The following is a 24,910-nucleotide window of genomic DNA, read 5'->3' on the forward strand; positions in this document are numbered from 1 at the left end:
GCTTAATTAGTGTTAATGACCCAACTAATTAACCCCTAGAGCCACTGACAGTGGGACCCACTTAATTAGGTTACCGGCTAACCAAAATCGTTAGATTAATTAATAAAATCTGTGGACCCACGCGTCAGCATTGACCCGCTGACGTGGCCGTTTACCTGGTCCCACCCGTCAGCCACACAAACCAGCACTGTGTCACTGACCCGTGGACCCCACTGGTCAGGTTTGACCCGGACCAGCCCCAGTTGACTTGATGACATCACACAGGCGTCATGCTGACGCGATAAAGTATTTCTGGAATTAAAATAAATCAGGAAATGATTTATAAATTTCAGAAAATACCCCAAACTTCTAAAAATCGTAGAAAAATAACCGTAGCTCAGAATGAAATAATTTATATATGAAAAATGATCAGAAAAATCCAATCTATCCATCTGTACTGTTTTCATGCATGTTAGAACAACTTATAGCTGCTGTTTAGCACAAATCATATAAATGGCATTTAAATATCCACATATGGAGTTTGAATTTGAACCCTTGGTTCAAACCAACTTCATTTAATCTGTTCTAAGTTGCTTTAGCTCAAATCACAGCATATTGCCATGTCATGATCATGCATCATATTGTGGCATTGCATTGATTGTGTTCTTTCTCAGTTGCCGGTGTTTGTCCCCTCTCGATAGACGTGGTTCCGACGATGAGTTCGATGACACCGATGAAGAACTATATTATCTTCAGAAGTGCCAGGCAAGCAAAACCCCCTTGTTCATTCCGATACAATCCCACTCTCTCGCTCCTGCTCTATTTTACTGCATTAGGACAACAATGATACAACTGTTACTTGCTGCGGTAGTTGAACCCCTTATCCTCTGCATGACCTGTCATTGCCACAGTAAATAGATGAAACCCACTAGCATGAGTAGGAGTTGTTTGAGCCCTGATGTGCCTACTCATTCATGCTTGTTTGTCATGCCTGCTATTGATTAGAGTTGTGTCAGGTCTGATTCATCGGGAATGAATTGGAAAGTGGTGAACATGTCCTACTGTGTGTGAGCTAAGTGTGTGAACACGATTTGGTAAAGGTAGTGGTGAGAGGCCATGTAGGAGTACATGGTGGGTTGTCTCATTGAAGCCGTCCTCAGGAACTGAGTTCTGTGTTTGTGATCCATGAACAGCTACTACCACGCATTGGAATGCTTAAGTGCCCCTCTCGACTTATTAATCAACCTGATCTCTGTCCAGGAGTTGCAACTAGTTTCTGGTGTTTGTAGGTAGTGTTAGTAGTCTACCAAGTGGCACCCAGTACAGGTGGGCTTGGGACAGACTAGGCACAGTGGCCCGGTGTACCAAGTGGCACCCGGATGGTGGACTTGGTAACCCTGCACACATTGTTTGGGGCCGTGAGCGACACCCCGGCCGGATCTCCTTGCGGATGGAACCCGAATATGCGATAAACCTGGATGAGAGACTTGTGTGGTTAGTCAGGTCGTGGCCGACTCCCTCGCTCGGCTTCCGCTTGAAGGTTGCCGAGGTACATGACGTGTACAGGGCGATAAGTGGCGAGAGCGTGTGTGAAGAAGTACAACCCTGTAGCGTTATCATTATCTATTTGAATAGCCGGATTCCTCGGATATGGAAACTTGGACCCCTTGCATAGTTCATAGACAAGTGAAAGTGGATACTCTAAAATACGCAAGATAAGCGTGAGTGCTATGGATGGCGTTCTCGTAGGGAGACGGGAGCGGATCCATAGTGGTGTATTGATATGGTGAATATGTGGACTCGTGTGTGCCACCTCAAAAGAGTTACTTGCAGTCGTAGTTTAGGATAGCCACCGAGTCAAAGCTGGCTTGCTGCAGTTAAACTCCACCACCCCCTTTGTTGATAATGATGCATATGTAGTTAGTTCTGATGTAAGTCTTGCTGGGTACATTTGTACTCACGTTTGCCTATTTTATGTTTTTGCAGAGAGACCTCAGTCTCGCTAGTAGTTCCGCTTGGACTTCGACGTTTAGCTTGTTACCTCAGCTACGATCTTGTGCCCTCGGCAGGATCTAGTAGATAGTCAGGCTTCTGAGCCTTTTCCATTTATAGTTGTCTGTACTCAGACATGTTAAGCTTCCGCTTGTGCATTGACTTGTATGCTCTGAATGTTGGGTCATGAGACCCATGTTTGTAATATCTCGCTCCTTGGAGCCTATTGAATAAATACTTGAGTCGTAGAGTCATGTTGTGATACCATGTTGTATTTGCACATATCGAGCATATTGTGTGTATGTTATTGAAATGCTTGGTATGTGTGGGATCTGACAACCTAGCTGTTTATCCTCGGTAGCCTCTCTTACCGGGAAATGTTTCCTAGTGTTTCCACTGAGCCATGGTAGCTTGCTACTGCTCCGGAACACTTAGGCTAGCTGGCATGTGTCCTTCTTTGTTCCTGTGTCTGTCCCTTCGGGGAAATGTCACGCAATGAATACCAGAGTCCTGTTAGCCCGCTACAGCCCGGTTCACCGGAGTCCTGCTAGCCCAGTGCTACAGCCTGGATTCACTCGCTGATGACTGACACGTTCGATGCTGGGTCATGGATACCTGTCCCTATAAGTTTGTGCCACTTTGGGTTTACGACTAGCCATGTCAGCCCGGGCTCATTATCATATGGATGCTAGCGACACTATCATATACGTGTGCCAAAAGGCACAAACGGTCCCGGGCAAATGTAAGGCGATACCCGTGGGAATACCGTGCGTGAGGCCGCAAAGTGATATGAGGTTTTACATGCTAGATCGATGTGGCATTGAGTCGGGGTCCTGACAGCTTTGGTATCAGAGCTTGACTGCCTGTAGGATTACCAAGCCAAACTGGTCGAAGTTGAGTCTAGAAATGCTTTAGTTATATGTAGGGGAATTGATTGTGGGATGGAACGTAAGGCTCTTTTTACTCCTTATACCTTATGCCCTTCTGATCTGAGTCATCTTATCTTTCCTACGGGGTTAAGGAACTAGGCCTTCTCATCTATCTATCAGGATGACGTGTTACTAATCCATAGACTTGTAGAATTGATAGTTTCACATCTTAGTTCAGTTTCTATTACTTCCGTATGTTCATAGCTGGCCTCGGAACCTTGATATGATGTTGTTGAGTGGTTATGCCACCATTTTGCATGATGTCTCAAATCTTTTTGAGCATTTACAGCCGTTATGCTGTCCGAGTCATCCCAGGTTTCTAAATAGTCTGATGCATTTGCAAATCCTTTCCTTCCGTTCCCGATGTCCTTTTGGTCAGAATAAGCACACTAACTGGTGCGTTGAGGTAGTCTATTGCCTCAGCATTTATGTTGGAGCTAATATTATGACCCTAGGTGTCTAGAGTATCACCTAGTAATTTAGCCATGCTTTTGTTCCCAGTGTGATGATTCTGGCCATTATTCTCGAAAGCATCCAGTGATGCCATTTAGTTAGTAGGTATTCTACTTCTGGGTTTTGAACCCGAGACTCACCCTACTTACTTCATGATTGATAGTGTTTGCTCGTTCCTTTAGGTTATTAGTAACCTTGCGATAGTCCTCGAGGTCCGTGGTATTTCCTTCTTCCAAATACCATGAACCATTAAGGCAGAAGTTATTTGAACCAAAAGATCACAATCAGAGTACTCTTGAGGAGTTCTCCATTCATAATCGTGACTCTGCCAGTCCTACCTCTCTGCATGGGTTATCCGGAATAAACATGTAGAACTTGGTTCGACATACTAATCTATGCATCCACAACTCAGAAAAATATATGTTCCTTTGAGTTGTCCCTCTTTAGTTGTTTTTTGGCCCTCGTCTATCGATTGATAGTCAGGAGTAGTTATGCATTCGTGTTCATCGATGCCACTACTCTTGTGGCCCGTCAAGCCACTCTATTCGGGAATGACTAGGAGAAACAAACTCCAGTACCTCATCCATATCTAGGATTGGGTCAAAGTAGTTGTATTCCATAGATCAAAATGCCAATCCAGCTTTTGTTCTGTTCTACCTTGGAGTGTTACCATCTTTATGTCAAGAGTGTCATGAGAATTGCACCATCTCTTATGAATTCTTGACGCAGTGATACTTCTCGCCATCATTGCTTCATTCCTCAGTTCCGTGTTATTGTAACTGGAATGCAGACAAGTGTACTGTGATGTGCGAAAATCAATACTCCTAGCAACTCCGTTGCTTGGTAGTTAATGGACAATACTCTCATTCTTAGCGTGCTGGTTATTAAATCATCATCCTAAGATTGATCGTGCTACCTAGTCCATATTTCTGGTGCACTCTTCGATCAATGAGTTAGGATTGTGTCAATCCCTCACTCTTTTGATCATATCATCTTGCCCTGAAAAGCAAGGTTGTTCTCGAGCTTAGTAACATATCGGTGGGTCGTGATATTCCGAATATCTTCTCGGAAGTATCACCAGGTTGTCACCTGACCGTGATGTTGAGTTCGTGATCATGTTGGTTTTCCTCCAAACCACCCATTCTCCAAGAATCTGTGTTGGATACCCCTGAGCTAGTTGGTTAAGCTAAACAACAACTTGGAGAGTTGGAAGATAAAAGCTTGTCCGACTTAGTTCATTTTAAGGGATATCTTGTATGTGTGTTGAAGAAAGTTGATATTTTCGTTGACTGACCCTCGTGATCAGTTAATGGACCTATCATTTTATCCAACCTTTGATTTGAGTATGGGCTATCATCAAATCAGACCAGAACCAACGATATTCGTAATGTTGTCTTACTCGTGGTTGATCCCTCGAGCATACACCATTATATCTTTTGGGTATGACCAATGCTATCACCTTGTTCACATAATTATGGAACTCCATCTTCATGGAAACCTGGATGAATTGTTGTTGAGCCCATCGACAACATCCCTATCTTCTCCATGATTGTGTTGAACATCTAGTTAGTGTTGGAAACTATTATAAGCATTATCTTCATGACCCGATCATGAAGCATATGTTCGGATGTAAGAAGTGACTTCCTCCGCTTCATGTGCATTTGATGCAAGTTGCCGCCGTGAATTTGAGAGAGTTAGTTTTGCTTCCTCTAGAATCGTCCCAAGTCAGTTATGCATGTGCGAATGTATTCTATGGTTTGGTAGATTAATTACCTCCACTCCATATGTATCCTGTAGCACACCGAGCCACTAACTGATTTGTTCAAGGAAAAGGAGTTGCCGTGCGAATACTAGTTCTTGCACAAGACTTCGATATCCTCGTTGATGGTTCCCCACCTGAACTCGGTAGTGTTTTATTGTAAGACTACCATGTGATCATGTTTGTCTGAGACAGCATGTTCACATGTGTGTAGCAGAACCAGCTCATGTTTTGGAGCTTACTATCGTAGTTCATTCCCCGAGAATCTCGCAACGTCATCTCGTCGATTTGTGTTGCAAACTTTCATTTGTCTTTCTAGACTCGATGAGTCTGGATTATCCTGACACCAACCAGATCTGAATCTCAGGCAGATATGATGGTTGGAACATTTCCCAAGAACTATAATATTGGTCTCTCTGTAATCCGGTAAAGTGGTTGTCGTGGCCAACACACCCAGCCGGAAGACCTATTATTGTAGTATCTTGATTGAGGAAGTTGGCCACCTCCCGATAAGGATTTTGTAGGATTTATTCCAGCAGTTACTCCTTATGGATTTTTGTGTTCCCGAAGTCCAACCTTTTACTTGATGTTCTAGATACCAAACCATATCTATAAATGGGTTACGCTAGTATATCAGGGAGAACATTAGAAGCGGAGTGCTAAATGTCTCTCGGTCGATCATCCAGATTTTGCCCCTTGGCTTCGCTAAGGTGAGATCTGAGAAGGTGTTATCTTCCTTTGCATCTGCATCATCCATCACCATTCATCATGGTAGTATGTTGTGTTGCCGGGATCCTTGACACGGACGTTGGTAGAACCTTGATGAATATGGAAATGCTCAAGTTCTTGAGCGCATGCGCAAGCAAAGTCCTCCCTTGTGTTGTTTTCAACAAGGTAATCCACATCATCCATTGTAATCCGGGTATGCCATTCTACCGAACCCCTCTAAACGATCGCTCGAGAATTGCCTTAGGCTGGTATAAAGAGTTTCAATGATATCTGAATCAAAGGTAATTCTTTTGCCTCTTAAGGGGATATTTCTACGAGTCACCTTCCCTAAGGTGCATCGCTATGGTATCATGGCAACTCAACTCCTCACTACGATGACAACCATTCACCACCCTCTTAAGGGTAGAATTGTTGTCTACCTAGTGAACCCTCATCATCTATCTCACTCCATTCCTTATGCTTCATGTCTCAGTTTGAGAGATGTTTCCATGTCTCAATCCATGAGTTGATCCTAAGTTGTTCGATCTTCGAGAAGATTGATTCTTCTAGAGTTTTCCTTTCCTCTTCTCATCATGTTAGTTGGAGTTCTCAGAGCAAGACGTCTAGACAAGATGATGATCGAATCAAGGTTCTTATGAAGTGCAACCTGGATCGTGAAGATTGTGCTAGCTTCGTATCCCCTCTGTCTTCTTACCTCACGTCTTGAATCTCGGGTCGAGATTCTTGTTTAGTGGGGGTGAGTTGTCACATCCCTAGCTTCTGGCTTTGCACTAGGCTAGCTTCATGTGTGCATTATGTTTAAATTTTATTTAACTTGAAATGGGGATTGATCCAAGCCCTAGCAGCTAGTGAATTCAACTAGGGTCAAAATAAAATCTTTTTCAATGAACCCAAAATGCCCTCTGAAAGTGTTCCTGATTTCTGGTAAAGGTGAAAACCTCTGCCAAAAATGATGCACATATTTCTAGGCCATTCTGGATTTTTGAATTAACACATATTGTATTTGAGTTGGAGCAAATATATGTTATATATATTTTTAATGCTTCAATAATTCTGATATTTTGTGAGGGGCTCTAGAATATTACTTTCAGTCCTTGCAAAAATTATTGGAAGAAACAAAAATGGTTTAGTGCTTGAACTAAATCAAAACAGATTGAAATAAATAGAAAACAGCAATTAAAATAGAAACAGAGAAAGAGGGAGTACCTGTTACTTACCTGGCCCAGCAGAGAAGCCAGCCCACCAGGCCCATGTGCCAGTCATCCTCAACCTCGTGCCAGTGGGCACGAGGGCGTGTGGACGCAGCGCGCCGGCACGCGTCCCGGCCACCTCCTGCTTGCCGCTTCCCCCTCGACGCCCTGGTGAAGCCACGACACCCCCCTGACCGCCCCTCTCTCTCTCTCTCTGGACCCCCTCCTCCCCTCTGCTCTCTCTCCCTCTCGCAACCGAGCGCTGCCGTCGACGCCGCTCACCACCACCGCGCCCATCGCCGTCGCATCTCTCCCCTGAGCTGTCCAGAAGAACTGCCTCGACCCACTCCTCCCCCTCACCGTGCCAAGCGACGCCGGGAGCCCTGCAGTAACGCCTCGATGTCCTCTTCTTCCTCCGGACGCCGGAGATCGGCTTCGCTGTTTCGCCCGCACTGGACCGCCCCCGAGTCCACTGACCGTCCCTGCGTGTTCTCTGTGAGCCCCTGCCTCCTCTCCCCTCTCTGCCGTGCTCTTTTCCTCGCCATAGCCGCCGCTTCGCCGACGACCGAAACACGCCGCCGCCTAAGCCCCTCGCCGCCATGGCCACAGATGTCTTAGCTCGCGTCTGAGCACGCCCTCGGGCTCGAGATGTTCCCAGGAGCCGAAAGATCCCATCGGTTCGTCCGTAGCTGCACCATAGCATCGTCTTAGAAGATGCCCGAGCTCCGGCCGCCGCCTCACTCGCTGTAGTTGCCGCTACCGGCCACCCCAGTCGCGGCCACAGCCATCGCTGGACGCGCCGCATCGCGGACGTTCCAATGAGCCAAACCGCGCGCCAAACCATCGCCCCTAGCTCAAATCCGAGCCGCGCCGCCGTGCGGAATGGTCGCCGCCGGCGATACTCCGGCGACTGCCGACGTGGCACGCTTAATTAGTGTTAATGACCCAACTAATTAACCCCTAGAGCCACTGACAGTGGGACCCACTTAATTAGGTTACCGGCTAACCAAAATAGTTAGATTAATTAATAAAATCTGTGGACCCACGCGTCAGCATTGACCCGCTGACGTGGCCGTTGACCTGGTCCCACCCGTCAGCCACACAAACCAGCACTGTGTCACTGACCAGTGGACCCCACTGGTCAGGTTTGACCCGGACCAGCCCCAGTTGACTTGATGACGTCACACAGGCGTCATGCTGACGCGATAAAGTATTTCTGGAATTTAAATAAATCAGGATATGATTTATAAATTTCATAAAATACCCCCAAACTTCTAAAAATCATAGAAAAATAACCGTAGCTCAGAATGAAATAATTTATATATGAAAAATGATCAGAAAAATCCAATCTATCCATCTGTACTGTTTTCATGCATGTTAGAACAACTTATAGCTGCTGTTTAGCACAAATCATATAAATGGCATTTAAATATCCACATATGGAGTTTGAATTTGAACCCTTGGTTCAAACCAACTTCATTTAATCTGTTCTAAGTTGCTTTAGCTCAAATCACAGCATATTGCCATGTCATGATCATGCATCATATTGTGGCATTGCATTGATTGTGTTCTTTCTCAGTTGCCGGTGTTTGTCCCCTCTCGATAGACGTGGTTCCGACGATGAGTTCGATGACACCGATGAAGAACTATATTATCTTCAGAAGTGCCAGGCAAGCAAAACCCCCTTGTTCATTTCGATACAATCCCACTCTCTCGCTCCTGCTCTATTTTACTGCATTAGGACAACAACGATACAACTGTTACTTGCTGCGGTAGTTGAACCCCTTATCCTCTGCATGACCTGCCATTGCCACAGTAAATAGATGAAACCCACTAGCATGAGTAGGAGTTGTTTGAGCCCTGATGTGCCTACTCATTCATGCTTGTTTGTCATGCCTGCTATTGCTTAGAGTTGTGTCAGGTCTGATTCATCGGGAATTAATTGGAAAGTGGTGAACATGTCCTACTGTGTGTGAGCTAAGTGTGTGAACACGATTTGGTAAAGGTAGCGGTGAGAGGCCATGTAGGAGTACATGGTGGGTTGTCTCATTGAAGCCGTCCTCAGGAACTGAGTTCTATGTTTGTGATCCATGAACAGCTACTACCACGCATTGGAATGCTTAAGTGCCCCTCTCGACTTATTAATCAACCTGATCTCTGTCCAGGAGTTGCAACTAGTTTCTAGTGTTTGTAGGTAGTGTTAGTAGTCTACCAAGTGGCACCCGGTACAGGTGGGCTTGGGACAGACTAGGCACAGTGGCCCGGTGTACCAAGTGGCACCCGGATGGTGGACTTGGGAACCCTGCACACATCGTTTGGGGCCGTGAGCGACACCCCGGCCGGATCTCCTTGCGGATGGAACCCGAATAGGCGATAAACCTGGACAAGAGACTTGTGTGGTTAGTCAGGTCGTGGCCGACTCCCTCGCCCGGCTTCCGCTTGAAGGTTGCCGAGGTACATGACGTGTACAGGGCGATAAGTGGCGAGAGCGTGTGTGAAGAAGTACACCCCTGCAGGGTTATCATTATCTATTCGAATAGCCGGATTCCTCGGATATGGAAACTTGGACCCCTTGCATAGTTCATAGACAAGTGAAAGTGGATACTCTAAAATACGCAAGATAAGCGTGAGTGCTATGGATGGCGTTCTCGTAGGGAGACGGGAGTGGATCCATAGTGGTGTATTGATATGGTGAATATGTGGACTCGTGTGCGCCACCTCAAAAGAGTTACTTGCAGTCGTAGTTTAGGATAGCCACCGAGTCAAAGCTGGCTTGCTGCAGTTAAACTCCACCACCCCCTTTGTTGATAATGATGCATATGTAGTTAGTTCTGATGTAAGTCTTGCTGGGTACATTTGTACTCACGTTTGCCTATTTCATGTTTTTGCAGAGAGACCTCAGTCTCGCTAGTAGTTCCGCTTGGACTTCGACGTTTAGCTTGTTACCTCAGCTACGATCTTGTGCCCTCGGCAGGATCTAGTAGATAGTCAGGCTTCTCAGCCTTTTCCATTTATAGTTGTGTGTACTCAGACATGTTAAGCTTCCGCTTGTGCATTGACTTGTATGCTCTGAATGTTGGGTCATGAGACCCATGTTTGTAATATCTCGCTCCTCAGAGCCTATTGAATAAATACTTGAGTCGTAGAGTCATGTTGTGATGCCATGTTGTATTTGCACATATCGAGCATATTGTGTGTATGTTATTGAAATGCTTGGTATGTGTGGGATCTGACAACCTAGTTGTTTATCCTTGGTAGCCTCTCTTACCGGGAAATGTCTCCTAGTGTTTCCACTGAGCCATGGTAGCTTGCTACTGCTCCGGAACACTTAGGCTGGCCGGCATGTGTCCTTCTTCGTTCCTGTGTCTGTCCCTTTGGGGAAATGTCACACGATGAATACCGGAGTCCTGTTAGCCCGCTACAGCCCGGTTCACCGGAGTCCTGCTAGCCCAGTGCTACAGCCTGGATTCACTCGCTGATGACCGACACGTTCGATGCTGGGTCATGGATGCCTGTCCCTGTAAGTTTGTGCCACTTTGGGTTTATGACTAGCCATGTCAGCCCGGGCTCATGATCATATGGATGCTAGCAACACTATCATATACGTGTGCCAAAAGGCGCAAACGGTCCCGGGCAAATGTAAGGCGACACCCGTGGGAATACCGTGCGTGAGGCCGCAAAGTGATATGAGGTGTTACATGCTAGATCGATGTGGCATTGAGTCGGGGTCTTGACATAGGATTTTGGCTATTCTTGAATATGTTGGGGTGCCATGGGCATCTCCAAGCTTAGGCTCTTTCCACTCCTTATTCCATAGTCCATCGAATCTTTACCCAAAACTTGAAAACTTCACAACACAAAACTCAACAGAAAACTCGTAAGCTCTGTTAGTATAAGAAAATAAAACCACCACTTAGGTACTGTAATGAACTCATTCTAAATTCATATTGGTGTAATATATACTGTACTCCAACTTCTCTATGGTTCATACCCTCCGATACTACTCATAGATTCATCAAAATAAGCAAACAACACATAGAAAACAGAATCTGTCAAAAACAGAACAGTCTGTAGTAATCTGTATCAAACATATACTTATGGAACTCCAAACATTCTGTCAAATTACGAAGTCCTAAGAAATTTGTGTACCAATCCACAGAAAAAAGAATCAGATAAGAAGCACTTTTCTGTGAATTATCAAAACTAATTTACTGGGTGCAAAAGTTTCTGATTCTCAGCAGGATCAACACAACTATCACCGTAAGCTATCCTAAAGGTCTTACTTGGCACTTTATTGAAACAAAAGCTATAAAAAATGATTACTACAGTAGCATAATCATGTGGACACACAAAAACAGTAAGGGTAAATATTGGGTTGTCTCCCAACAAGCACTTTTCTTTAATGCCTTTCTAGCTAGGCATGATGATGACAATGATGCTCACATAAAAGATAAGAATTGAAACATAACGGGAGCATCATGAAGCGTATGAATAGCAAATTTAAGCCTAACCCTCTTCCTATGCATAGGGATTTTGTGAGCAAACAAATTATGGGAACAATAATCAACTAGCAAAGGAAGGTAAAACAAGCATAACTTCAAGACTTTAAGCACATAGGGAGGAAACTTGGTATTATTGCAATTCCTACAAGCATATCTTCCTCCCTCATAATAATTTTCAGTAGCATCATGAATGAATTCAACAATATAACCATCACATAAAGCATTATTTTCATGATCTACAAGCATACAAAATTTGCTACTCTCCACATAAGCAAATTTCTTCTCATGAATAGTAGTGGGAGCAAACTCAACAAAATAATTATCATGTGAGGCATAATCCAATTGAAAACTAAAATCATGATGACAAGTTTCATGGTTATCATTACTCCTAATAGCATACAGGTCATCACAATAATCATCATAGATAGCAACTATGTTCTCATAATCAATTGGAACCTCTTCCGAAATAGTGGAATCACTAAAAAAAGTTGACACTCTTCCAAATCCACTTTCATGTTTATCACAATAAGATTCAACATCCTCCAAAATAGTGGGATCACTACTTCCTAAAGTTGACACTCTTCCAAACCCACTTTCATCAATATAATCATCATAAATAGGAGGCATGCTTTCATCATAATAAATTTGCTCATCAAAACTTGGGGGACAAAAAATATCATCTTCATCAAACATAGCATCCCCAAGCTTGTGGCTTTGCATATCATTAGCATCATGGGTATTCAAAGAATTCATACTAACAACATTGCAATCATGCTCATCATACAAAGATTTAGTATCAAGCATTTTTTAGACTTCTTCTTCTGGCACTTGAGCACAATTTTCCTTTCCATCATACTCACGAAACATATTAAAAAGATGAAGCGTATGAGACAAACTCAAATCCATTTTTAGTTTTCTTTTATAGACTAAACTAGTGATAAAACAAGAAACAAAAATATTCGATTGCAAGATCTAAAGATATACCTTCAAGCACTCACCTCCCCGGCAACGGCGCCAGAAAAGAGCTTAGTTGACGGGCTGTGAGTGCCGTTTACCTAGCCTCCCCGGCAACGGCGCCAGAAAAGAGCTTGATGTCTACTACACAACCTTCTTCTCGTAGACGTTGTTGGGCCTGCAAGTGCACACGTTTGTAGGACAGTAGCAAATTTCCCTCAAGTGGATGATCTAAGGTTTATCAATCCGTGGGAGGCGTAGGATGAAGATGGTCTCTCTGAAACAACCCTGCAACCAAATAACAAAGAGTCTCTTGTGTCCCCAACACACCCAATACAACGGTAAATTGTATAGGTGCACTAGTTCGGCGAAGAGATGGTGATACAAGTGCAATATGGATGGTAGATATAGGTATTTGTAATCTGCAAATATAAAAATAGCAAGGTAACTAATGATAAATTTGAGCGTAAACGGTATTGCAATGGTAGGAAACAAGGCATAAGGTTCATACTTTCACTAGTGCAAGTTCTCTCAACAATAATAACATAGATAGATCATATAACAATCCCTCAACATGCAACAAAGAGTCACTCCAAAGCCACTAATAGCGGAGAACAAACGAAGAGATTATGGTAGGGTACGAAACCACCTCAAAGTTATTCTTTCGGATCGATCTATTCAAGAGTTCGTACTAGAATAACACCTTAAGACACAAATCAACCAAAACCCTAATGTCACCTAGATACTCCATTGTCACCTCAAGTATCCGTGGGCATGATTATATGATATGCATCACACAATCTCAGATTCATCTATTCAACCAACACAAAGTACTTCAAAGAGTGCCCCAAAGTTTCTACCGGAGAGTCAAGCCGAAAATGTGTGCCAACCCCTATGCATAAGTTCATGGGCGGAACCCGCAAGTTGATCACCAAAACATACATCAAGTGGCACGTGATATCCCATTGTCACCACAGATAAGCACGGCAAGACATACATCAAGTGTTCTCAAATCATTAAAGACTCAATCCGAGAAGATAACTTCAAAGGGAAAACTCAATTCATCACAAGAGAGTAGAGGGGGAGAAACATCATAAGATCCTATAATAGCAAAGCTCACGATACATCAAGATCGTGCCATAGAGAGAACACGAGAGAGAGAGAGATCAAACACATAGCTACTGGTACATACCCTCGGCCTCGAGGGTTAACTACTCCCTCCTCATCATGGAGAGCGCCAGGATAATAAAGATGGCCACCGGTGATGGGTTCCCCCTCCGGCAGGGTGCCGGAACGGGCTCCCAAGAGGTTTTTGGTGGCTACAGAGGCTTGCGGCGGCGGAGCTCCCGATCTATCTTCGTCTTTGATGTTTTTAGGGTACGTGGACTTTTATAGGCAAAAGAAGTTGGTCGGGGGAGCCTCGAGGGGCCCAGGAGACAGGGGGCGCGCCTAGTGGGTGGGCACGCCCTCCTATCTCCTAGCTTCCTTGAACCCTCCCTGGCTTGACTTCCAACTCTCCCGGATCATATCCTTTCCAAAAACCACGCTCCCGAAGGTTTCATTCCGTTTGGACTCCGATTGATATTCCTTTTCTTTGAAATACTAAAACAGCCAATAAAACAGCAATATGGGCTGGGCCTCCTGTTAATAGGTTAGTCCCAAAAGTAATATAAAAGTGTATAATAAAGCCCGTAATCATTCAAAATAGATAGGATAACAGGATGAATGCTTCATAAATTATAGATACGTTGGAGACGTATCACTTGTCGCGCAAACGCCCTGTCGAAGTACATGACCCATCCGTCCGGCTCCTCGTCTCCTCGCAGGAGGGAGCAGTCCTCGCCTACTCCATGGTCGGGAGCGTTAGTCCACTCGGCCACGAAGTCTGCGAGGGCCGCACCCTTGATGACTCTGGTGGTGCTGAACTCAAGATTGAATGCCTGAAGCTTGATGTTCCATTCAGCAACCCGCCTAGCTGCGTTCGGGCTCCAATGTACCCTCTCCAGCGGGTACGCTAAAACAACCTTGATGGGGTGGCCCCGAAAGTAGTGGCACAGTTTCCTGGAGGCAACCAGGAGTGCGAGAAGGAGCTTCTGAGGTATGGGGTAGCGTGCCTGGGCCTCCCTCAGTACCGTGCTGACGAAGTAGATAGGGTGCTCGACGAGGGGGGAGGTATCAGCAGATTCTAGTTCTTTGCGAGGGTGTGGGCCCTCCATGGCTTCATGAGGCCCGTCCTCGGGAGCCTCGGTAGCCGCGGGGTCAGTCGTGGCCTCGGGAGGAATATCAAGCAGTGGGTCAGTCGACGCCCCAGACGCATCGTCCTGAGGGAACTGTGCCTTGCTTGATGGTTGTGCATCCTGCTGACGTTTCTTGATCGGGCGTTCCTTCCTTAGTGCCACCAGGGCAGCGCTGGCCGAGTGAGGGGTGGCTGCCAGATAGAGCACCAAGGGCTCGACAGGGCACGGTGCCACCATCACTAGTGGGCTGGTCAAATATCTCTTGAGGTCTTGGAAGGCTGCGTCCGCCTCTGGGGTCCACTCGAATGGCTCCTTCCTCTTCATTAGCTTGAAAAACTGTAGGGCGCACTCCCCCAGCGTGGAAATGAAACGCCCAAGTGACGCAGCCTGCCAGCTTCTGCATCTCCTTCAAGGTCCGTGGGGGGCTCATGTCCTCTATCACCTTGACCTTCTCTGGGTTGGCCTCAATCCCTCTGTGCGATACCAAGAAGCCCAGCAGCTTGCCGGAGGGGACCCCGAACACACACTTCTCGGAGTTAAGCCGAAGATCCACCTTGCACAGGCTGGCGAACGTCTCCTCCAGATCTTCTATCAGGGTCCTAGCCTCCCGAGACTTCACCACTATATCGTCAACATAGGCCTCTGCGTTCCTCCCGAGCTGCAAACCCAAGGCGATATGCATCAGTCGCTGGAAGGTTGCCCCAGCATTACGCAGCCCGAAGGGCATGCAGGTGTAGTAGTACACCCCGTAGGGGGTGAGGAATGTCGTCTTCTCCGCATCCTCCACGGCCATCTTGATCTGGTGGTAGCCGGAGAAGGCATCTAGGAAGCACAATAGGTCGCATTCGGTGGTGGAGTCAACGATCTGGTCAATGCGAGGGTGCGGGCAGGCCTTGTTGAGGTTGGTGAAGTCGACACACATGCGCTCCTTCCCTCCTTTCTTGGGGACGATGACGGGGTTCGCCCGCCACTCCGGGTATCGTACCTCTCTGATGACCCCTGTGGCTTGTAGCTTACGGGTTTCCTGGATGATGAAGGCCTGCTTCTCGGTGGACTAGCGGCGAGCCTTCTGCTTCACTGGCCGCACGTTTGGACATACCCTCAGGTGGTGCTCGATTATCCCCCTTGGGACCCCAGCCAGGTGTTTGGATTCCCAAGTGAATACATCCTTGTTGACTTGCAAAAATTTGATCAATGCCTCCTCTTGATCCCGAGGGAGGCCAGCCCCTATGGTGAAGGTGGCGCTAGCCGCCCCATCCTCACAGACTAGCACTTGCTTCATCTTGGATCGGTCTTGGGAGAACAACTGCTTCTTCTTGGCCGGTTCTGCCTCTGGGGCCTCCTGACAACTCTTCTCATCGGGCAGCGCGGACGCGACTATCCTGAAGGTGATCTTGAGGGCCTGCAGCGCGCCTTTGGTGTCCCCCACCACCGTGAGGACAACATTGCTGCCACGCATCTTCATGAGATGGTACGCAGAGTGGGTCACAGCCATAAACTGGGCCAAGGCCAAGTACCCCATAATAGCATTGTACGGCAGGTCAATCTTGGCGATGTCGAAGTCGATGAGCTCGGTGCGGTAGTTGTCGTGGGTCCCGAAGGTGACAGGGAGACGGATTTGCCCCAGGGGCCTGGTGGAGCCGCCGCCGACCCCGAAGAAAGGCTTGGAGGAGCGGAGCCGGCTAGGCGGCATGTGGAGCAGGCCAAAGGCCTCCGGGGAGAGCACGTTGAGGCCGGCTCCGCGGTCGATGAGGGTCCTGGTGATCTCCATGTGGAAGACGGTGTGGGTGCAAAGCATTGGGAGCGCGCCTGTTCCCGTCGTGGCAGAGGGATGATCCTTTGGGCTGAAGGTGAGGTCGGCCTTGGGCACCGCCCATCCCGGGGGGAGTGAGGGAGTCCTGGACTAGGGGGTGTCCGGATAGCCGAACTATCATCATCGGCCGGACTCCAAGACTATGAAGATACAAGATTGAAGACTTCGTCCCGTGTCCGGATGGGACTTTCCTTGGCATGGAAGGCAAGCTTGGCGATACGGATATGTAGATCTCCTACCATTGTAACCGACTCTATGTAACCCTAGCCCTCTCCGGTGTCTATATAAACTAGAGGGTTTCAGTCCATAGGACAGAACAACAATCATACCATAGGCTAGCTTCTAGGGTTTAGCCTCCTTGATCTCGTGGTAGATCCACTCTTGTACTACCCATATCATCAATATCTATCAAGCAGGAGTAGGGTTTTACCTCCATCGAGAGGGCCCGAACCTGGGTAAAAACATCGTGTCCCTTGTCTCCTGTTACCATCCGCCTAGACGCACAGTTCGGGACCCCCTACCCGAGATCCGCCAGTTTTGACACCAACATTGGTGCTTTCATTGAGAGTTCCTCTGTGACATCACCGATAGGCTTGATGGCTTCGTCGATCGTCAACAACAACGACACGGTCCAGGGTGAGACTTTTCTCCCCGGACAGATCTTCGTATTCGGCGGCTTTGCAGTGCGGGCCAATTCGCTTGGCCATCTGGAGCAGATCGAAAGCTATGCCCCTGGCCGTCAGGTTAGATTTGGAAGTCTAAACTTCATGGGTGACATCCGCGGAAACTTGATCTTCGATGGATTTGAGCCACAGCCGAGCGCGCCGCACTGTCACGATGGGCATGATTTAGCTCTGCTGCCGGACAGTGCCCTAGAGGCCGCACATGAGTCCGCTCCGACCCTTAATTCGGAGCCGGCTGCGCAGATCGAGGATGGGTGGCTAGACACCGCCTCGGGGACTGCAACCTCTACGGCAATGGAGCCGAATACTGACCTTGTCCCTTGTGAAGCTCGTGACTCCGAGGTGTCGGACTCCTCGCCGGACTCTGAACCCCTCGCGCCCCTACCAATCGAATCCGGTAGGGCGCCGATTATGGAGTTCACCGCTGCGGACGTCTTTCAACACTCACCTTTCGGTGACATCCTGAATTCGCTAAAGTATCTCTCGTTATCAAGAGAACCCTGGCCGGATCATGGTCAGGACGGTTGGGATGCGGACGACGAAGAAATTCAAAGCCCACCCACCACCCACTTCGTAGCCACTGTCGATGACCTAACCGACATGCTAGACTTCGACTCCAAAGACATCGACGGTATGGACGACGATGCCGAAGACGACCAAGATCCAGCGCCTACTGGGCACTGGAAAGCCACCTCATCATATGACATATACATGGTGGATATCCCAAAGGATGGGAATGGCGAGGGAACAGCGGAGGAGGACCCCTCCAAGAAACAGCCTAAGTGCCAGCGTCAGCGGCACCGCTCTAAATCCCCCCACAGCAAGAATGGAGATTCCGGCACCGGAGATAATAACACCCCAGACAGTGCCGAAGACAACCCCCTCCAGCAAGATTCAGCACAGGAGGACGGAGAAGCCAGCCCTCATGAGAGAGCGGCAGACGAAGAGGTAGAGGATGATAATTACATGCCTCCCTCTGGAGACGAGGCAAGCCTCGACGACGACGAATTCGTCGTGCCTGAGGATCCCGTCGAACAAGAGAGTTTTAAATGCGGGCTTATGTCCACGGCAAGCAGCCTCAAGAAAAAGCAGCAACAGCTTAGAGATGATCAAGATCTGCTAGCCGATAGATGGACTGAAGCCCTTGCGGCCGAAGAGCATGAACTCAAACGCCCCTCCAAAAGCTACCCCAAACGCAAGCTACTCCCCCGATTAGAGGAGGAGGCATATAAACCTGCATCACCAGCGCACAATACGGCTGATCGACCACCCCGTGGCCGCGACAGAGAGGCCTCTAGGCCCTACACTAAAACCGTACCCCGGCATCGCTCGAAAAGCACAAAGCCACAGGGGAATGCTCCGGACTTGCGAGATATATTGGAGGATAAGGCAAGACAATCAAGATCGATCTACGCATCGCGTGGGCGCCCCATGACACGCGACGACAACCGTCGCACCGGACACAGCAAGGCCGGCCGGGCCGAACACAGTAGACAAAGCTCGTTTGAGCTACGTCGTGATATAGCCCAATACAGAGGCGCCACACACCCACTATGCTTCACAAATGAAGTAATGGATCATCAAATCCCCGAAGGATTTAAACCCGTGAATATTGAATCCTATGATGGCACAACAGACCCTGCGGTTTGGATCGAAGACTATCTCCTTCATATCCACATGGCCCGCGGTGACGATCTTCACGCCATCAAATACCTCCTACTCAAGCTTAAAGGACCAGCTCGGCATTGGCTTAACAGCTTGCCAGCAGAATCAATTGGGTGTTGGGAGGACCTGGAAGCCGCATTCCTTGATAACTTCCAGGGCACGTATGTGCGACCACCCGACGCTGATGACCTAAGCCATATAATTCAGCAGCCAGACGAATCGGCCAAACAATTCTGGACACGGTTCTTAACTAAGAAAAATCAAATCGTCGACTGTCCGGATGCGGAAGCCCTCGCGGCCTTCAAACATAACATCCGCGATGAGTGGCTTGCCTGGCACCTGGGACAGGAAAAGCCAAAATACATGGCATCCCTCACATCACTCATGACCCGCTTCTGCGCGGGAGAGGACAACTGGCTAGCCCGCAGCAACAACCTCAGCAAAAATTCTGGCAGTCCGGATACCAAGGACCGCAACGGCAGGTCGCATCGCAACAAGCACAAACACCGCATTAACAGCGACAATACTGAGGACACGACAGTCAATGCCGGATTCAGAGGCTCCAAACCACTACAAGAAATATGTCAACTTGTGACCACCACTATTGGTCACTAAAAGGTCACTGTTTTCAATTTGTGACCTTTTTGTGATCAAAAACATAAGGTCAAAAGCTGAGGGTCGTTAACTGACTATAGCGACCTTCTCTGTGAGAAGGTCGTGGACGTTTACGACCAAAATATTCCTACTGTGGCGTTTTGGTCACTAGCAATCTCCCCAGGTCACGTAGGCATCCAGCGTGGCAAGCTGATGTGGCACAAGATTCAGCCCGGTCCAATTCGGTTTTCTACATGGGCCGAGCCCAACAATTCGGCCTTTTTAGTGTATTTTTCTGTCAATTTCTGCACGGGCCATACTTCCATATTATGGGGCCTCGGCCTTTTTTGCAATATATTTATTTATTTATTTCTGAAGTTTTTTTTGTTTCACTTTTTAAACAGACCAATGCTTGTTGGGCTGTGGCCTTTTTCAACCCAATTAGTTGTCCACTATTAGATCTCGGATTTTGAAATAAATGTTTGGACAAAATTGTTTGGGCACAAGACCTCTTTAATCCAGTTATACACACACATCCGACATTGTTTCATATTCAAATCAGGAAAACTCAATGTCGAATTCAAATAATCCATCATACACATCACATAACACATCTCCCAGGTTTAGATAACATAACAAAATCATCTCAGGAATACATTTACTTACACAGGAATTATGGCACATCTACTACTATCCTAACATGTACGTATATGCATGTGTGCTTGCTTGACCAGCGCATGCATCACTGTAGCAGCCAAGCAAGTAGGCATCTTTGACGTCTACTCACAGCTTTCCTCGCACCAGAGAAAGAATCAAAACAAAAAATATTAGTAACTTTAAATCATAAAGTATATCCACATCACATAGAAGCCAAATATTATGAATTGATGATTAGTAGACACGGACATGATTCAGCTACGTAATGGCTACCACAAGCAAGTGACAAGTGTGTAAGCAAGCTGCTAGTGTACACAAGGTGATTGAGCTCCTGCTGTTTAGTACGCATACACGGTAGGCTACTGCTGCTAGTGTTCTAAACCAACAGAGCATGCTATAGGAGCAGAAAATAGGGAGCTAGGGCTAGAAGATGGAGCCAACCACCAGAGAGCTTGTGTTTGCCGCCGTACAAAGCCGCCATCACGCCGGTCGCCTCAAGAAGCACCACCGCGCCGGAGATGGTGCCAGACGTGTGCAAGAGCAGAGCACCTGCTGCATCCATTTTCGAATAGAACAAGAACAAAAAATTAGGAAGGGCTGCAAACAAATTAGGAAGGGTTTCAAAAAAGGACAGTTATTTAGAATGACAACAGAAATTCAGCTAGTACCATGCTTTTTGTTCTCCAGCTAGTTAAAATGAGATACTCATTCATACAAGAAAACATAGACACAATATGAATATTCATTGCACAAGTGCAAGTCATGCAAAATACTTCACTGCAACACATTGCGCCTAAACTTCGCATAAGATATAATTGATAAAAATCAGTTTGCTGCTACTGCCATTGGAAAACCGGCACCGAATTGAGCGGTAATAGAGATATATTTGATAAAAATCAGTTTGCTGCTACTGCCATTCAAAATCTAACTGACCAACTGGTTCGAACACTAGGCAAAGTAAGACAGAAACAAGTAAATTGGCACCGAATTGAGCGGTAACAGAGAGGGGAGGGGAGACGTGCAACTTACAGCATCATTCATGGACTTCCACTTCTCACCACCAGCCTTGCCAATCTGCAATTCAACATACCTAAACCATATCAGGACACAAAATTCACAAGGAAACTCATCTCGCAGCACTACCAGTTCAAACGAACAACGAGACAGAGGCGGATGGGGGACGCTTACCACGGAGACCAGCTTGACGCCGGGGTGCTTCTCCTTGTACTCCTTCCTGAAGTTATCCCTGCAAAGACGAAGCACGCACCAAATCCTGGTCAGGATGCCACGCCACACCACAGAAGCAACACGAATCGAAACAGGAACCAAGACTGGGACTCACATGAAGATGAAGTAAGCGCTCGGGGGCGCGTGGGCTTGTTGGGGTCCTTCTCAGCCTTGATCTTCTTCACCGCAAGCCTGCGCCACCACAACGGAAACAACAACAGCAAACCAAACCGAGTCAGAACCCGACGTGAAATAGCAGCAGCCACTACGGGAAACAAAAACAAGACGGGGAGACGAGGGAGGGAGGGGTCGAGACCTGGGGTTGCTGGCGCAGGAGCCCACCTTTGTTAATATGTTAAAGAAAGTTGATTTGCCAACATTGGGTAACCCCACCTGCATGAAACATCAATAGTAAACTTCATATATCCTCTTATTCCTCTACTTGGCAACAATAGAATAGTGCACCAATCATCTCGTGCGCGAGGAAGTCCTTGTCGTCCACTGCGAAGCAGCAGGATGCTGGTGGAGCATCCCTCACCGAGCCTCCAGGAAGTTTTGCATATAGTTAGAAAACCTGGAAACGTACAGGATGGACTACCATAACATAGCATTGAAGAAAGGAAAGCCCACAGAATGAAAACTAGGTCGCTAACTTGACTATCTTCCCCTCCAATTTGTTTTGGATGAGGAATTACCTTAATATATGGTGCTGCAGTACACCTATTTTTCTAAATGAAATTAAGCCTACCACTTCCTGCTCTCAGATTTCAGTTCATTTCTAAACTCTGCATTCTATTTATACAAGCACATCTAATATTCTACTATATATGCTAGATTATTGTTACCTTACTAAGCTCTTAATTATTATTAGTTTATAATGGAAATAAAGTACCCTAATGCATCCCCTATTAAATGACATTACAAACTACAGTGTGCGTGTGTACTGATATGTTTACCCACATGTTGTGAAGCATGGAACATGACAAGAGAAATGCAAAGGATGCCCAACAGAACTCTTGCTCCATGGCATTATTTCTACTATAGTTGCAGACTTGGGAGTCCCACGTAGCTAAACCTTTTGTACATCATGATTTAATAAATAAGCTGAACATCCTTTTAACCTACTAATGAACACTACCTGGGCACTATTCAAATCTAGAGTCAAAACAGAAGGCATTAATTAATTCCTAGGATTCACAAATGTAAACCAGCGACGAAAGTAAAGAGTGCTACATCTAAAACCTGCTGATGTCTGCTACAATGAATTCAATATGGAAAGTACCAACAAAATGGCAGTATCCTCTCACATAATTCAGACAACATGTATAGGATAATGTAGCAGTACATGTCTGTGAACAGAAACCAAGTTCATTATGGAAAGTACCTACAAAATGGCAGTAAAATGTTTTTCAGTTTTATGTTTAGTAGCAGAGGCAGCAAGTAGATCAGTCCATTTTTCAGTTCAGGGAAATTCAAGACAATTTAGAAATGCCTAATTATTTTATATCCACTACAGAAGAATTGGCAGATTATCCTCAAACTGCATTCTTTACAGTAAGAGGGATGCTTCACATGTATGCATCACTTCCATTCGTACGTGCTAAGGCCAATTCAAACCCCTGAGACTAGTGGCATTGAATCGTTTTACAGGGTAGAATCATTGTCCCAGATCTGAATTTTAGCTGCTATTATAATGCGAAATTGATTTTGGGTTTGGCGTGTGTGACACTGACTGCTGCTGAGAAGCTGGCCATGGCCATGGTGGTTAATGCGAACGAAGATGGGCATGGAGGGGACGAGGGGCAGGGACTTACTACTTCGATGTTGATCATGGAGACGACGTGCAGCACAACAGCTTCTCCTTGGCTGGCCCCCTTCCTTCACAAGCTGAAGCAGACCATACTGTAGCAGATCGGAGTGAGCAAACTGCAGAGAACGCATGAATCAAATGCGGGATGAAGGAAACCAGAAGAAGGAGAAGAAGAAGATAAAGGGATTCATACCTAGCATACCATAGCCTCTCCTTGTGGACGTTGCATTGCTGATCTTGCTCTTGGAGAAGAGGGTGCTGAGGATCCAGAGCTCGGTCGCCATGGCCGCCCACACACGGGCTAGGGTTTGAGGCGCAAGGAGGGAGGGAGGGAGGGAGAGCTATGGAGGTGGAAGGAGGAGGGCGTGGTGGCGGCGGGGCTCCTCTCCTCAGCCGCTGTTTGGGCGTGGTGGCGGCACGGATGCGGATGCAGAAACGCCGCGCGGTGCAGATCTGGCCCTATGGAGGGCAGGGGAGGGGAGCGGAAAGGAGTAGGCGCCGGCGGGGAGGAAGTTGGAGAGGAGTGCGGGCGGGAGGAGCAGGTCGAGGAGGACGATGAGGAGCCCGATGTGAGCCTGAGTAGAGGCGCATGGACGAGGAAGGGGCGGAGGCGTCGGCGAGGAGCCAGCAAAGATGGCGGTGGAGGTGTGGCGCCGAGGGCGGGACGAGCGTGGCGGCCATGCGACGGAGGGCGCCGACTGAGGCCTCCGGGACGGGCGGAGGAGCGGGTGGTGGTGCGCGGGCGCGGGCGGCGGTGTCGGATCTGAATCGGCGGGGTGGCGGCGGTGATGTGGGAGAGGGAGCGCGTGAGGGAGGGACGGTGAGCGTGCATGGACGGCGAGGTGCGGCGTGGATCTGGGAAGCGCGGGGCGTGGGGAAGGACTGTGATGGGGAAAAGGCAGCGGCGGCGGCAATGGGGAGAAGGGGTCATGCGGTGATTCGGGAGGGGGATGGGAGAGAGGAGTGTGTGGGGGAGTCCATGGACGGCGGGGCGCTCCGCCGGAGGGAGGTGGCGGCCGCGATCTGGAAGGGAGGAGGAGTGGTGTGCGGGGAGAGAGGGGCACGAGGACTCAGGAGAGCTAGGGTTTCGGCTTAGGTGGGCTTCGGGTGAGGACAGCCGTTGGAACCGGGAGCATCCGACGGTGATCCATCCACGATCCGCGTGAAACGCCCACGGACCAATCAAAATGCAGCACATGCGTATGATGTCATGACCATCTAAATTGGTCATAGTTAACTGAAAAATTGGTCATGGTTGATCAAAAATTCATTTTCCATTTTTCGAGTGCCCAAAATGAGTTCTTTTGTAAAGGATCTACCATATATTTATTTCAAAATTGTACCAAATCAATTTTATAAAATACTAGGACATATTTAATGCACAATTGACTAAATGGTTGGGTGTAAAAAGTTTTTATACACCTCTGGTGAAAAAGACAAATTTCGGTCGATTCAGCTGGAAGCGGGTCAAATATGAACTACAGTTGTCTCATAGTTTGCTCTTTATTTTTTCCAAAAATCATTTTAGGTACATAATCATACAGACACAAAAAAATTCCAAGATTCAAACCACTAGCTAGGAACGGTCATGCCCGACGTTTTGACCGCATTTTGAAACGGGCATAAAAAATTCAAAAAAACTTCAAAAAATTGGAAAACCTTCGCATTGTGTCATTATATGTGACCAAGTTTCCAGGAAAAATAATAAACTTGTAATACGGTAATTATTTTAAAAAA

At 47.2% G+C, this 24,910-nt stretch overlaps 1 protein-coding gene across 1 annotated transcript; it reads right to left on the reverse strand.

Moving 5' to 3' along the window:
* Positions 1–20,262: 20,262 nt before the first annotated feature.
* LOC119279591 lies at positions 20,263–23,457 on the reverse strand. Its single transcript, XM_037560784.1, has 9 exons — positions 23,376–23,457; positions 21,806–21,906; positions 21,680–21,756; positions 21,433–21,555; positions 21,325–21,382; positions 21,166–21,210; positions 20,805–20,823; positions 20,587–20,688; positions 20,263–20,369 (listed from the first exon to the last, which is right to left on the reverse strand). Exons 1-9 carry the CDS (start codon positions 23,455–23,457, stop codon positions 20,263–20,265), a joined length of 714 nt encoding a protein of 237 aa, XP_037416681.1.
* Positions 23,458–24,910: the final 1,453 nt, after the last annotated feature.

This window comes from Triticum dicoccoides, chromosome 3B, assembly GCF_002162155.2.
Source record: "Triticum dicoccoides isolate Atlit2015 ecotype Zavitan chromosome 3B, WEW_v2.0, whole genome shotgun sequence".
Lineage (NCBI taxonomy): Eukaryota > Viridiplantae > Streptophyta > Magnoliopsida > Poales > Poaceae > Triticum > Triticum dicoccoides.

What these genes read in the sequence shown, in the direction of transcription:
- LOC119279591 (XM_037560784.1), bottom strand. Translation starts at nt 23,457, where the DNA reads ATGGCGACCGAGCTCTGGATCCTCAGCACCCTCTTCTCCAAGAGCAAG. An exon ending in GCGTCAAGCTGGTCTCCGTG is followed by an intron (nt 21,211 to 21,324) that starts GTAAGCGTCCCC and finishes GTTGAATTGCAG; the next exon opens with ATTGGCAAGGCTGGTGGTGA. An exon ending in GTACGGCGGCAAACACAAGC is followed by an intron (nt 20,370 to 20,586) that starts TCTCTGGTGGTT and finishes GTGTCTACTAAT; the next exon opens with CATCAATTCATAATATTTGG.